This window comes from Pristis pectinata, chromosome 5, assembly GCF_009764475.1.
Source record: "Pristis pectinata isolate sPriPec2 chromosome 5, sPriPec2.1.pri, whole genome shotgun sequence".
Lineage (NCBI taxonomy): Eukaryota > Metazoa > Chordata > Chondrichthyes > Rhinopristiformes > Pristidae > Pristis > Pristis pectinata.
Window position 1 is genome coordinate 73,380,265 of NC_067409.1, and position 14,405 is coordinate 73,394,669.

Below are 14,405 nucleotides of genomic sequence, written 5' to 3' on the forward strand. Positions count from 1 at the left end.
AGTGGCGATAATGCAGAAGAAGCAAGGTAAACCTTTCCAGATGATTTTCTGCCTTCCAACTGGATGAATATTAGAACTAAATGATAGTAGGTAATGAGGGTGGAATGCAACAGGTGTGTAGATTTACATTTGTAACGAGGGGAATTTTGGTTCTGCGGCAGGTACAGAAATCTGGAATATAAAAGCAAGGACATACTGCTGAGGCTTTATAAGGTGACTGTCAGACCACATTTGGAATATTGTGAGCAATTTTGGGCCCTGTATCTAATGAAGGATGTGCTGGTCCTGGAGAGGGCCCAGTGGAGATTCACAAGAATGATCCCAGGAATGAAAAGCTTTAATGTATGAGGAGTATTTGATGTTTCTGGGCCTGTACTTGTTCAGAGGGATTAAGGGAGTGTTCTCTCATTAAAATCTACTGGATACTGAAAGGCCTGGATAGAGAGGATGTGGAGAGGATGTCTCCGTTAGTAGGAGATTCTAGGATCTGAGGGCACAGCCTCAAAGGGCCATCCCTTTAAAACTGAGATGAGGAATTTCTTTAGCCAGAGGGTGATGAATCTGTGGAATTCATTGCCACAGGGAGCTGTGGAGGCCAAGTCATTGGGTGTATTTAAGGCAGAGATTGATAGGTTCTTGAATGGTAAGGGGGTTACAGGAAGAAGGTGGGAGAATGGGTTTTAAAAATAATCAACCATGATTGAATGCTGGATCAGACTCTGGGCTGAATGACCTAATTCTGCTCCTATATCTTGTGGTCTTAAATCTGATTACAGGTGTTAGTCATGGAGCTCCAGGAGAGAGAGAAGGATTTAGGAAGCACCTCAATGAAGGGCAGTAGAGAGGCAAGGAGATTTTTCTTTAGATGGAGGTTAGTGCTTGAAGAAACCTTCTGTCAGGTGACTGACTCAAAAAAAAATTGGGTGGTCGGCATTTCATTGGGTTTAGTGCAGAGGTCAAAATGACAAGAGCTAAGAGATGATGGGATATTTAAGAAACGAGTGAGATGTGAGTTGGCTGAGGTAGGAAGGAGTCAGTTGGCATGATTGTCTTGCTCATAGTGATGAAGACAAAGAACTTAAATGTTTGGGTGTGAAGTTTGGAAAGACTACAGTTTAGAAGAGATGCTAAGAGCCAGCTTTGCATGGCTGAACAATCCTGAATTGGTGAGCTATTTTCACAGATGTGCATAGAATCCAATGGTGCTTTGATATGGGCAGTTTTGGTACTAACAGTGAAACTAATTCTGTCGAGCCTTCATATTGTTCCTTCTACAAGACGGTAGACAGGATGATGAAGGCTTTGTTAAAGGCACTGCCTTCATACACCAGCTGAGTGGCCTGCTCCATTTTACGTTTAGTCAAGCTTCATATTGTGTGTAAGATGTATCTGCAATGGTGCGAGACCATCACTGTGCACTCCCTATGTGGAGAAGTTGCCGGTATTCAGTACATTCCCATCCCAAGTAACCATCAAACAACCACTTTCCACTCTGCAGCCTGTAACACTGGTCTGGCAGTGTCTGTGAACTGTCTCCCAAGCCCACTATCTCAGGGCTTGCTTGGGTGGGGTAAGTGCACCAGACCAACCCCTGGATCCCCTCTCTATCCCAGGCCTTCAGACACACAGTCCCTCGATTTATTCTCATGATTGCTTGTGCCCAACTATGGCCAATAATAATACCCAACTAGATCCATTTATCTCCATTGAGAACCAACAGTTCACCTCTCCATTACTTGGAGAATTCTTCCTGCATTTGGGCTGTTGTTTTGCTGTCTCAGTGGAAAGTAATAAGCTGGCCTGAACTCTATTGTCCTTCACGTGCGCAATAGATAATGTTCATTTTTTTTCATTTTCATCTCTTCATTGTCTGATTATACTGTGTGTATAAAACCTTGGGACTGTTCCATAACTTTGCTCTGTGTCTGAGACAAATAGAAACTACTATCTTTATTGGCAGATACAAGACTGCAGATGCTGGAATCTGTAATACTTAAGAGCTTACATGCCACACCATATGCTCTGACCTGATGACAATAGCATGAGGCCACTTTGAATGGGCATTCTGAGGCTGGATAGCTTTCATGAAGAATATTTCTCTTCTGGTGAAGGGCATTAGTAGTGGCCATCAAAATGCCTCCTAAAATATAATGGGGAATTCAGTAGAAGCTCTTTTACTGTGACATTTGAAGAGAGAAGAAAATTAAATGGAAGAATTGAAAACAAAAGAGACTTAGTTTGTATGAAGTTGAAGGGATGATGTGAAGTGGATTCATGCTGACATTTGGTTAGTGTCAGTGTGGGAGCATAACTGCAGTAATTTTCCACCTGAGACAATTTTACAGTGCTGTGTTTTCCCCCACTATTCCTGATACTGAGACATGGAGATAACTTCAAGATGCTGTATACCAGGGATAGTATTGTACAAGTCTCAACTCTGACAATTGTGAACCAGGCGGCTAAGGTGATTGAGAACCAGCAAGAATTCAAAGTTTCAAGTAAGTACATATATGGAAAAGGAATTGACTTCAGCCATGTAATAAGCTATTAAAATCAAAGCAATATCTGACAAGTTTACAAAGAAATATGAAAAGGTGTTTCATGAGATGATTGATAGCAACAACTCTAGAGACCAACAAATTGCAGAAGAAGCAACTAAGTATCTGAGTCAGAGGAACCTGCCATGTCAAACCCTGGCTGGGTTCACCGAGAGCAGGTAATATCCAAATAGACTTGATGAGTTTTGAAGGCTGTGAAACTGCTAAAAGAGTTGTGTAACCAAAGAATTAATGAAGTTTGTTTTGGTACTACATAGTGAATCTTTGAACTAATCGCAATTAATAAAGAAATATAGTTAATGGGCAAAGTCAAAGGCTGGTGTGGTTTGTTGTGTGCTGCATTTAATTTGGTTTAATTGGCAACATTACCCTAACAGCAGTGAGAATGTGGAACTTGCTCCCATAGGGAGTTGTTGAAGAAAATAGTATGGATTAAGGGGGTCTGGACAAGCACACGAGAGGGGAACAGGGTCACAATGATAGATGAGGAACAGCAGGAGAGGATTGGATGGAGTGCAGACACTGATGTGGTTTGTTTGGGTTAAGTGTACATCCTAGGTAATCCTTGTCAAGGGAATTTGGAAATGGAAAAGAATAGGGGAATGCCACTAAGGATTGCTTTACTAGGAGCTGGCATAGCCCAGATGGAGCAAATAGCCACCTTCAGTGTCATTACAAACTTGAATTTTAATTTGTGCCTTTGTAAGGCTGTGTCCTGATAAATGAATAATGCAAACAAGAACTGGGTAAATCCTTAAGGGGGTATTTCCTCAGGTAATGGGAAGGATCATAGGGTCAGCAACACAAAGTGGGCAGGCAAAGTTACTGGACCTGGCAGACCCTCCTCCCACTCAGGTGTGCCTGCACCTGAGCCCAGAGTTCCCTTTTCTTGTCTGGGTATGCAGCACCTGGGCCCGGACTTCCTTCATCACAGCCAGATGTGCCCACACCTGGCCCAGAGTTTCCTCCTCCTGCCCAGATGTGTCCACACCTGGCCCAGAGTTTCCTCCTCCTGCAGCAATGCTGCCAGAAGCCCCGCCCATTTCCAGTAAGTCACGTGACCCCTTCATTCGCGCGCCGCTTCCTTCAAGGCCCGAACTTATTTCCATCCAGGAAAATGCCTGAAATCTTTTCCCCCCTGAAAACCCGGGCGATAATCTGACCACAATCACCCCTTCAGGTTATATACAACCTCAGGCGGTGCTCGCCCAGGTTCGCCTCAGGACGGTCCCCGTTTCCCGGGTAACAGTCGCCGGGCAACGGGGGCCTTCCGGTGGCGCGACGGACGGGCTGGAGGCCGCCTGAGGTGAGGCGATACCGGGCCCGGGCTCTCTCTCGCCGGCCGGGTTTTCGGGGGTTGGAGGCGTGGAGCTGGGGTCTGGTGGGTGCCCGGTGCGAGCTCCGGCGGCGCCGGACGCGGGACAGCACCGCTCGGAGGTGAGGAGGGAACGAGGCGGCCCCCGGACCTGGCGCCAGTTCTTCAGGCCTGTCGTCTTCTCCCCGTGCATCATGTAAGCTTGGCCCCTGGCGATTCTGCGGTGACTCTGTGCTACTCTCCTGCCCAAAGCCAGTGTCTGATGGAGAGAGGGAGGAGTGTAGCCCAGTAAAGGGCAGCGAGGGGAACGTACACATACATGGTACTGAAGTACTAGATGAGTGTGTGCGTCTGTGTTCGCCAGGGAGGAGGGTGCCTGCAAAGTAACAGTGAAGGAAGAGGTGGTTGGGACACTAGATACGTTAAATATTGATGGCGCAGAGTTATTAAAAGTTTATTAAATCTAACTAGGTAAATCGCCAGGACTGGATGGGACGTATCCTAGGATTTTGAAGGCAGGATGGGAGGAAATCACTGGGACACAATCTTCCAATACTCTTTGGATTAGAGGGTGGTACTAGAGGACTGGAGATTGGCAGATGCCACTCTCCTGTTCAAGTTAAAAGAGTAAGGATATGCCCAGTAACTGAAGGCCAAGGAGGTCAACGCTATTGGTGAGAAAGCATTTGAAAACATTGACCCGCTTGGAGGAAATTGGATTAATTAAGGCAAACCGGCATGGATGTGTTAAAGACAAATGGAATTTAAACACTTTGGCATCTGTTTTATCGAATTGACATAGTTGATGAGGGTAATGCAGTTGATATTGTGTGTATAGACTTCCAGAAGGTGTTTGATAAGGTTTCACATAACAGGCATAATAAAGTTGAAGCTGAACATGGCATAAAAGAGACGTTGACAGAATAGATAGAAGTTGGTTAAGTAACAGACAACGCAGCACCATAGTGAATGACTGTTTTTCAGACTGGAGAAAGGTGTATAGTAGCATTCCTTGGGGATCAGAGCTGGAGCTGTTGCTTTTGTTTTTGATAAATGTTAATGACCTGGAGTTGCAAACCAGAATCCTAAATTTGCAATGACAAAAAACTTGATAGTATTGTGAACCGTGTGCAGGATACGGACAGAATGGGCAAATGCATGGCAGATGAAGTTTAGTGCAGAGAAATGTGAGGTGATGCAATTTGGTGGAAAACTGAGGAGAAGTAACAGAATAAAGGATACTTTGCTAAAGAAAGTGCAGGAGCAGAAGAGGCTGTTGGGTTGAAGTTCTTTTCCCTTTTATTTTATACCTGTGATCTCTGGTAGCTCAAGGATATATTTTTAAAAGTTGCCACAATTACGCTGGAAATTCAATTCTTGAGGGACTGAATTTTTGTGTTTGGAAGTTGAACATGATATAGGAATTGTTTTGGGACGATCGCGGGTTCTTTGAATTATTCAAAAGAAGGAAAGACTTGCATTTCTATAGAGTCTTCCTTAACCTTTGGAAGTCCAAGGCACTTTGGAACCAATGAAGTGCTTTTTAAGTGCAGTCACTATTGTAGGGAACACACCAAGGTGCCACAGAGAGCAATTTGTTAATGACCATGTTATAGGGGGTGGGGGGGGGGGGGTGTTGATTGAGATGTAATATTATAAAGGTATCCTTGAACCACCAACTACACAAGCTGAGGTAGATAATGACTTATTAAGCATGGGTTTGAAAGCTACTGTGAAGACTCGGGAATAGTGGGGTTGAGGTTTCAATTCCCCACTGCTTTGAGAGGGTGCCATAGGACCTTTACTGTTTTCATATCTTGAAATGACAGCCAGAGAGTAAATCTTTCTTCCATATTGCCTGGTAGATTGCAGAAGGTCATTGTGTATCAGTAAATGAGAGACTAAATGTAAATTGATATTATTTTTTATCTCCAAATTCAGATTGTGAAAATGGCGAAGTCTGCAGGCCGAGAGTCTTTCCTTGTAAAGTTTATAAAAACAAAGGGGAAAGATTCTGAATATTTCACAAAAGCTTTTAAGGTTGGTTAAACATTTTAAAGTTTCTTTTAATTTCATTAAATACAAATAAGCTTGAGTATTATTTTCCTGCTTTCCAGGCAATTAAAGAACTTAAATCAGAGGAATTTCTGCAGACTGTCAATGAAGATGAAGTGTTTAGTTTAAAAGTAAAGGACAGCTCGCTTTATATATGTGACCCATTTGAGGGAGCTGCTTATGATCATCTAAAAAAGGTGCTTATTTTTATGTTTTTATCTTGTGGAATGAAGTTTTCCTTTTATGTTTGTTTTTTATCACTTGCTACAAAAGCATAAACAAAATCAAATATAATACCTGCTGCTACTGTTTTATATGGCAATGGTACCCAGATACAATCAAAGGCAGGAAAGTGGAACTAATTAAATCCCCATAAATCCATCAGTGCACTCAAGTCCATTTTGTCAAGTTTTGGTTCACTTCTGCATAAATACCTTGACTCAGTTAACTCATGAGACTTGATGTGGAAAGCTGGAATTGTTCTTCATCAGCTTGAAGTTGCCATACAGTTATTCTCTCCTCCAAACTTAGCACATTCCTGCCTACCCCCTCCCGACTCCATCTGCCCATTTTTTGTCTTTATCTGTTTCCACCGTCACCCCACAGCCTCTGTCTCCACAATCATCCCCTTGCCCCACCTGGCTCCATCTTCCCATCATCCCCACTCCCCTCATGTGGGTTCACTTATCACCTACCAGCCCTGTCCCATCTATCCCTCTCACCTCTTTATACAGGCCATCCTCCCTCTACACTCTCAGTTCTGGTGCAGGGACTCAACCCGAAACGTTGATCATCCCTTTGCTGCTTGACCTGCTGAGTTCTTCCAGCAATTTGTCTTTTAGTGCGAAGATGTATTTTGACTCTCTCTAAACCATCTGGGGCCCATCCAAATTTGGCATAGTTCACCTGGTTAGTAGGACTTATACAGAGATGAGTTGAACACTGAGAAATCCATGAAGGAGAACCGTGACCGCCCATCATCATTTGAAGAGTTCACTTTTCTATTGTGGTATGTTGCTTCCCTGGAAATAAATTCCAGAATATCAGTTCCCACCATAAATCTTGGATGTGTTGGCCTCCATAGGAGTATTTTCAAGTGCTCTTAATTAGTTTTATTTTTTTTTAGTTTTTTTAAAAAAATAATTTATGTTCATTCTAATGGTTTTTAAATGTGTCTTTATTAGTCCTGGGTTCAACAGGAGACAAAGGTCTGCCCCACCCAGTCTCGCCTATTCTTAAAAGCTGTCAGGGTGTTCCAAGGGCAGAACACAAGGACAATGTTGCCAGAGACTAAGAGACCTCTTTACACCTCATTGGATATTTCCTTGGTGTGAACAATCTGGATGTTGAGATTTAAATGGACAAATGTTGGCATTTTCCTTTGGAATTATTAGTGCTTGCCTGAAAAACCTTGGCCTAGATATGATCAAATAGATCACAGCATGGTACGAACTACTGAATGAATTGTTGAATACTAAGCAGGTACATAAACTAAACAGTTCTATGCTTCTGATATTATTTAAGGCAATCTTGAAATAAAAACATGTATTTCTTTTGGCTGTATTGCTTAGTTAATAATTCTTAAAACTCTTGTAATTAAAGTAGAACCTTCATTTCTTCAAAAAACTTGATCAACATCTGCAACAGATCAACATGTAAGCTGGGTTTCTGCTTAAGGGAAAAGGGCGACAGTCACCCCAGCACTATCACAGAACAGTGAGCAGTAATCATCCTTTACTATGTGTGCGCTGTGATTAGCAAGGAGGATCGAAAAGTAATCCAGATTAGAAAAAGATTACTTTTCTCAATGATTTAATGTTAGAAGAAGGTTAATGAGGCAAGAAGCGGCTCTGTTGAGAATGCATTGATGAGAAATTAACTATGAGCACATATGAGGCATCCAAGTACCAGGAACCAAGAAAGGTTGGAAGAAAAACTGTTGTTCAAAGATAAAAGCAGAAAATACTAGAGATAATTGGTGGGTCAAGAAGCATTTGTGGGAAGTTAATATTTTGTGCTGACGACTCCTCATCAGGATTTACCCTCACTGGCAGTCAAGCAAGTTTCAGTAGATCTTGATTACTTGTTTGCCTCTCTAACAGGAGATGTCAACACCTCTATGAATGTGCCTAGCTCTTTTTAGAATGCTTGTATCAAATCAGGCACACAGACAACTTGTTTTTGAGGTAGTTAATTTTTGCAAAAAGAACCATTCTTAACATCTGGCCTAATTCTGTGCATCTGACGTTTATCTCCCCTCTTGATTTTAATCAAATCATTTACCCACCTATGGAAAAATGTTATTCCCATTACAAAGACCTAGTATTTCCAAAGGATTAATATTTTCCAACAGTAATGACCTGTATAAACCCTTTAACATGGTAGGATGTCCCACAGTATTCACTGAAGCGTTATTAAACAAAATTTGGTAATAGGGTACATTGCAGCAGATAAGCCAAATTTTAAGAAGGAATGTTGTAAAGATTGACATGAGAGTTAGAGGTTTAAAGAGGAAATTCCAGAGTTTAGGAAGGTCTTAACAGCTGAAAAAATAAAGCTGTAAAAAAGACCAGAATTAGAATGCAAGTATCTGAGGATTGTAGGGTTGAGTACAGCAGATGATTGAGCTGGTGGAAAAGGAAAATAAGAATTTATTTCCCTGCACCTCTGCAACTTATCTTCTTTCAACCTCCCATCAACTCCACTTTCCTCCCAGCACATCTTTGGGTTGTAGTAGAAATCGAGAGCAAGCGGTGGAAACCTATGTGGTCAAAGGGAGAATTTGCAAATTCGCATAGATGATACCAGAGGTCAGGATAGGACCTGGATCACTGAAGCTGCAAGGCAGCAATGCTAACTGCTCTGCCTGCTTGAAGCAACATTATACCTTTTTGTACCTCATTTGTTCTTACAGAAGCGGGATAGATAAGGTGGATGGTCACTGTCTTTTTCCCAGAGTAGGGGAGTCTAAAACTAGAAGCCAAAGGTTTAAGGTGAGAGGGAAAATATTTAGAGGGGTCCTAAGAAGTAAGTTTTTCACACATAGGGTGGTAGGTATATGGAATGAGCTGCCAGGGGAACTGGCAGAGGCAGATACAATTACAATACTTAAAAGACATTTAGACAGGTACATAGTTTACAGGGCTATTGGCCAAATGCAGGCAAATGGGACTAGCGCAGGAAGGCAGCTTGGTCAGCATGGACGAGCAGGGCCAAAGGGCCTGATCCCGTGCTGTATAACTCTATGAGAACATGAATCTTGAGAGTTGGCAGTTCTGGTATCACAATCCTACTGTGGGCATAGCAATCACTGTTTTAACCTTTGACATTTCTTCATTCTGTTCAGCTTGGTTGTAGGATTGTTGGTCCACAAGTAGTTATATTTTGTCTTCAGCAACAACGGAATGTACCTGAAGCTATTCATCCTGTCTACAGCATGGTCATGGCTGATGTGGTGGTTTCATGCACCAGCTTGGAGAAGAAAACCAGAGTAAGTAAAGTGGTACTAAATGAAGCTTAACAGAGAATATTGAATTTCTTATTACACTTTATGTTCAATTTAATAAGGTATTTATGCTCATTGGGTCATACAGAATGGAAACAAGCCCTATGGACACTGGGGCTGTGCCAACCACCAGATACCCATTTACACTAGTTTCATTTTAATTCACATCCGCCCCCCACCCCCCCCCCCCCCCATTCCCATCAACTCCCCCCAGATTCTACCCCCCAGCTTCACACTGGCAGCAATTAACAATGACCAATTAACCAGCTCCGGACATCCTTGGGAGGAGGGAAGAAACCCACATAGTCATGCAGACTCTGCACAGACAGCACTGGAGGTCAGGATTGAACCTGGAGCTCTGAGACGGTAGCTCTACCAGCTGCACCATTGTATCCCCACAAGCATACCTACAACCTTTACAAATAACAGCCATTGGCCTCCTGCATGGAAGAAGTGCGGGTCCAGAGGAGCAGCTAAAGCTTGCATGGAGTGGACGTGATCTTATAGATTCATTTTGTCAGGAGATATTATTTAAGGTGCTATATAGAATGCCAGTTGAAGGGGCTGTTTTATTCTGGATGCTACTGAGCTGTTTGTTGGAACTACAGTCTTCTAGCCAACTACTTTATCTCACATTTGACTTGTCTTGAAGATGGTGGAAAGGCTTTGGAGACTTGGGAAGTAACTTGCTTCAGATGTGGCTGGATCAATAAAATTTCTGATTAACCTTGACACCCGAGGATGTTGTTAGTGGAGGATTCAATCATGATAATGCTATTAAATGCTTTGTAGAGATGGTCATTATCTGACACTGTCTGTTGTAAATGTTACTTGCCACTTAGCAGCCCAGGCTTAATAATGTCCAGGTCTTTCAATAGGTGGGCACAGACCCATTCATTATCTGAGAACTTGCGGATGGAACAGGACACCGCAATCATCAACAAACATCCCATTTCTGATGTTATGGCAGAGGGCAAGGCCATTGATAAACTAGTTGAAGGTGGTTAGGTTCAGCACATTGCCCCAAGGAATGTCTATGGCAATATCCTGTGGCTGAAATGATTTATATTGTTTGGTTTATTATGACTCTAGCCATTGAATAGTTTTTCTCTGATTCTCATTACCTCCATTTTGTCTAGGCTCTTTGAGTTAAATGCTGCCTTTCTGTCAGGATAATCATTTTCATCTTGACGGCTATCTGGGCTGGTAGCTCTACCAGCTGTGCCACAGTGTTCCCAAAATTCAGCTACTTTGTACTTGTTTAGACCAAGAACTAGTAGCTCAGGTGGAACTTAAGATACGTATAGGTAAGGTCATCTTGAGAGCACTGTCAGTGACTCTATTCTATTACAGTAATCATGTGAGAATAATTGGTGGAAACACATCTAACCAACAACATGCAAAAATGCCAGTGTTCCAGCTGTAGTGGAATAGCGGTGTACCAATTTTGGTCATGTCTACAGCACTGGTCAGACTGATCTTGTAGCCTTTATTATATTGAATGTGTTCACGTGTTTCTGGATATCACATGGAGTGATTCACATCAACTAAACTCTGATTTTATTACGTGAGGTCTTCAGATGGATCATCCACGTTGCAGTTCTGATTGCAAAAATTTTAGTTATGTCTTTTGGACTTGTCTGCTGTGTTCCTCCCTTGTCGAAGTCTGTAATATTCTTAAAGGTTGCTCTTGTTAGTTATTAAATTGACTACCTCCATATGCAACTGGTTTTGCCAGTAATAGAGTTTTGATGTGAACCATTAGTTGTACAATCATTTGGATCTGTCTATCGCATGATGCTCCTGTCCTGGTTTGTAGCTTCATCTGGATGGCTGTTTTTTTGGTGTGTTTGTTCTACCCCTGGGATGAGCTCTCCATTGGATCAGGTTTGATGGTAATAGGATTGGGAGGAATTTGTTTCACTTTAGATCAAAAGCTAAGAGGGCATATAAAATTTCAAACTAGGAGAGAAATTCCATTTCAATTTCATTTTTTAATTCTGGAAAGTAAAGTCTTGCTAATAGTTTTGTTGAAAGTTAATTTGTTTTTAGTTCATTGTTTAGAATGTTCTGAGCTGTTTCTTTGTGATGCTAGAATTTATTAGCTTAATGACAAAGGAAAAATCAGCCATTTAGTAAAATGTAATTGATTTTTAAACATTTTTGTTTTAATTTAGACTATCAATTCATATATTTATTCACTGCCAGGGCCCTGTGGAGTGTTATGGGACAGAGGGACCTTGGACTGCAAGTGCACAGTTCACTGAAAGCGAAAAGTCAAAGGTAGATAAGGTGGTGAAGAAGGCATTTGGCACACTGGCCTTCATCAGTCAGGGCATTGAGTATAGGAGTTGCGAAGAAGTTGGTGAGGCCTCACTTGGAGTATTGTGTACAGTTTTGGCCACCTTGTTATAGGAAAGATGTTATTAAACTAGAAAGAGTGCAGAAAAGATTTACTAGGATGTTGCCTGGACTTGAGGGCCCGAATTACAAGGAGAGACAGTGTAGACTAGGACTTTATTCCCTGGAATGTAGGAGATTGAGAGGTAACCTGATAGAGGTATAGAAGATCATGAGATCAGGGTGAAACCACAGTCTTTTTCCCAGGGAGGGGTGCTGAAAACAAGAGTGCATAGGTTTAAGATCAGAGATTTGAAAGAGACAACAAGGGGCCGCTTCTTTATGCAAAGGGTGGTGCGTATTTGGAATGAGCTGCCAGAAATAGTGGTTGAGGAGGGCACATTAGCAACATTTAAAAGCCATCTGAATAAGTACGTGGATAGGAGAGGCGTGGAGGGCTATGGGCCAAACGCAGGCAAATGGGTTTAGCTCGCTGGGCAACACAGTCAGCATGAACAAGTTGAGCTGAAAAGCCTGTTTTCATGCTGTATGACTCTGACTCTATGCTGACATTAAATATAAATTAATTATTAAATGCAGCCGATCAGCATTGGTAACATTAACAGTCTGAACACATCTGGTAGCTTGCAATAAAGTTCAATGGGCCAGTAACATTAAGTAAACATGTTAAGTCAAGATTTTAAGTAATTATCTCCTGAAGACTGATTTGCTGAGTTCCTTCAGCATTTTGTGCATGTTGCTCCAGATTCCAGCATCTGCAGAATTTCTGAATAAGTTCTATGTTATTTCCTAAGGATGAAGTACATCAACAAGTCCAGCTGATGGGTGGAAGGATCCTCCGTGACTTTAACATTTCAGTGACTCATCTGATAGCTGGAGAGGTTGGAAGCAAGAAGTACTTGGTGGCTGCCAATCTGAAAAAACCCATTTTGCTTCCATCCTGGGTCAAAGCATGCTGGGAGAAAGCACAACAGAGGTAAGTGCTCATAGCTGCACAGGCAATGCTTCCTTTTAAGACTTTTTAAAATACAGTGGTAACATTCTGATGTGTATTTGTTGCTTTTTATTAAAGGAAAAGACCCAATGTCAGAAAGCCCCAAGTGCTTCACAGCCCAATGAGGTACTTTTGAAATAAAAAGAAATGCTGGAAATACTCAGCAGGTTAGACAATATCCATAGAAAGACCTTTCATTAAAACTTTTGAAGCACAATTATAGTTATAATGAAGACAACTTTGGACCCAGGCCTGCAAAGTATAAAGAGAGTAAACACTTGTATAGGATCTTTCACATCATTTTAGAAAGCCCCAAAGCTCTTTACAGCCAATAAAGTATTTTTTTTTGAAGTGTAGTCACAGCTACCAGTTTGTGCACAGCAAACCCCTGCAATCACTGATGAGATGATCTTGACCACATGAGGTTTTTTTTTCCAGAAATATTGATAATATCCACTTGGATATTGGGCAAAATCCCTTGCTGTTGCAACAGACAGTGCCTTGGAACCTTGGCATGGTTCATTGACCTGGTTCTGCTGGCTGTATGGCACTGACAAGGGCATCAGGGGAGTGGGTGGCAGGAGAAATTACTTTTGCTATCTTTTTAAGAACATACAAATAGCTACTGGAGTAATCTGCATGGTACTTCAAGCTCCACTGCCTGACAAGATCATGGCTGATCTTCCTCAACATTTTATTGCTTGATCCCCATATTCTTCAATATTCCTGAATTTCAAAAGTCTACTAATATCACTCTTGAATGTAATCGGTTCCCATATCCCTGTTGTGTGGAAAACTCCAAAGGTTTGTAATCTTCTGAGTAAATAAGTTGGGTCTGTATTCCTTGGAGCTTAGAAGAATGGGACATAATTTTATTGAAACATATAAATCCTGAGGGGACATAACAGGGTAGATGTTGAGAGGTTTCCACAAAATAGAGAGTCTCCAAAAAGGGGACATTGTTACAAGGTAGAGGTGTGATCATTTAAAACTGAGGTATGTAAGAATTTCTTCTCAGAGGTTTGTGAAGGCCAGGTAACTAGACCTGTTTAAAGAGGAAGCAGATAAATTTGAGAGATCAGGGACTTGAGGACTATATGGAACTAGCACAGAGAAGAATTGAGGCCTGGGGCAGATTGGCCATGAGCCCATTGAATGTCAGGGCATGATTGGGAAGCTAGGTGGCCTACTTCTGACCCTACTTTCTTGTATTCTTGTGAGGAAATTCCTCCTGACTTTGGCCCAAACTGTTTGACTTCTTACCCTGAACCTATGTTCCTTACTTCTAATCTCTTCTACCAAGTAAAACAATCTCATCATTTATCCTATGAAGCTCCTTCAGAAACTTGTTTCATTGAGAGCACGTACCATTCTTACAAATTCCAGTGAATATAGACCTGGATTACTCAATTGTTCTTCTTGGGAGATTCTTCTCATCCCACAAATCGATTTATTAGACCTCTGTGGCATTGTCTCTAATGCAAACACATTCTTCCTGAGATAGTCTCAGGAAAACTCAAGCTGAAATGTATCCAGTCTGGTCTCACCAAAACCCTTTATAGTTGCTGAAAAATGTCCTTAATCTTCCGTGCCACTGAAATGAAGGCCTTTGGGCTG

The 14,405-nt window shown here is 41.8% G+C and overlaps 1 protein-coding gene across 2 annotated transcripts in view; it reads left to right on the forward strand.

The window, feature by feature from the left end:
• Positions 1-3,644: 3,644 nt before the first annotated feature.
• The window catches only part of topbp1 (DNA topoisomerase II binding protein 1), a 65,020-nt gene continuing 54,259 nt past the window's right edge, over positions 3,645-14,405 (forward strand). The window contains exons 1-5 of one of the 2 annotated variants that reach the window (XM_052015837.1): positions 3,645-4,069; positions 5,815-5,913; positions 5,991-6,125; positions 9,275-9,418; positions 12,589-12,770. In XM_052015837.1, the coding sequence (XP_051871797.1) occupies positions 5,824-5,913; positions 5,991-6,125; positions 9,275-9,418; positions 12,589-12,770 (551 nt within the window). In that variant the 5' untranslated portion in view covers positions 3,645-4,069; positions 5,815-5,823. The remainder of the gene's footprint in view (positions 4,070-5,814; positions 5,914-5,990; positions 6,126-9,274; positions 9,419-12,588; positions 12,771-14,405) is intronic. The other variant, XM_052015838.1, reaches the window with a different exon arrangement.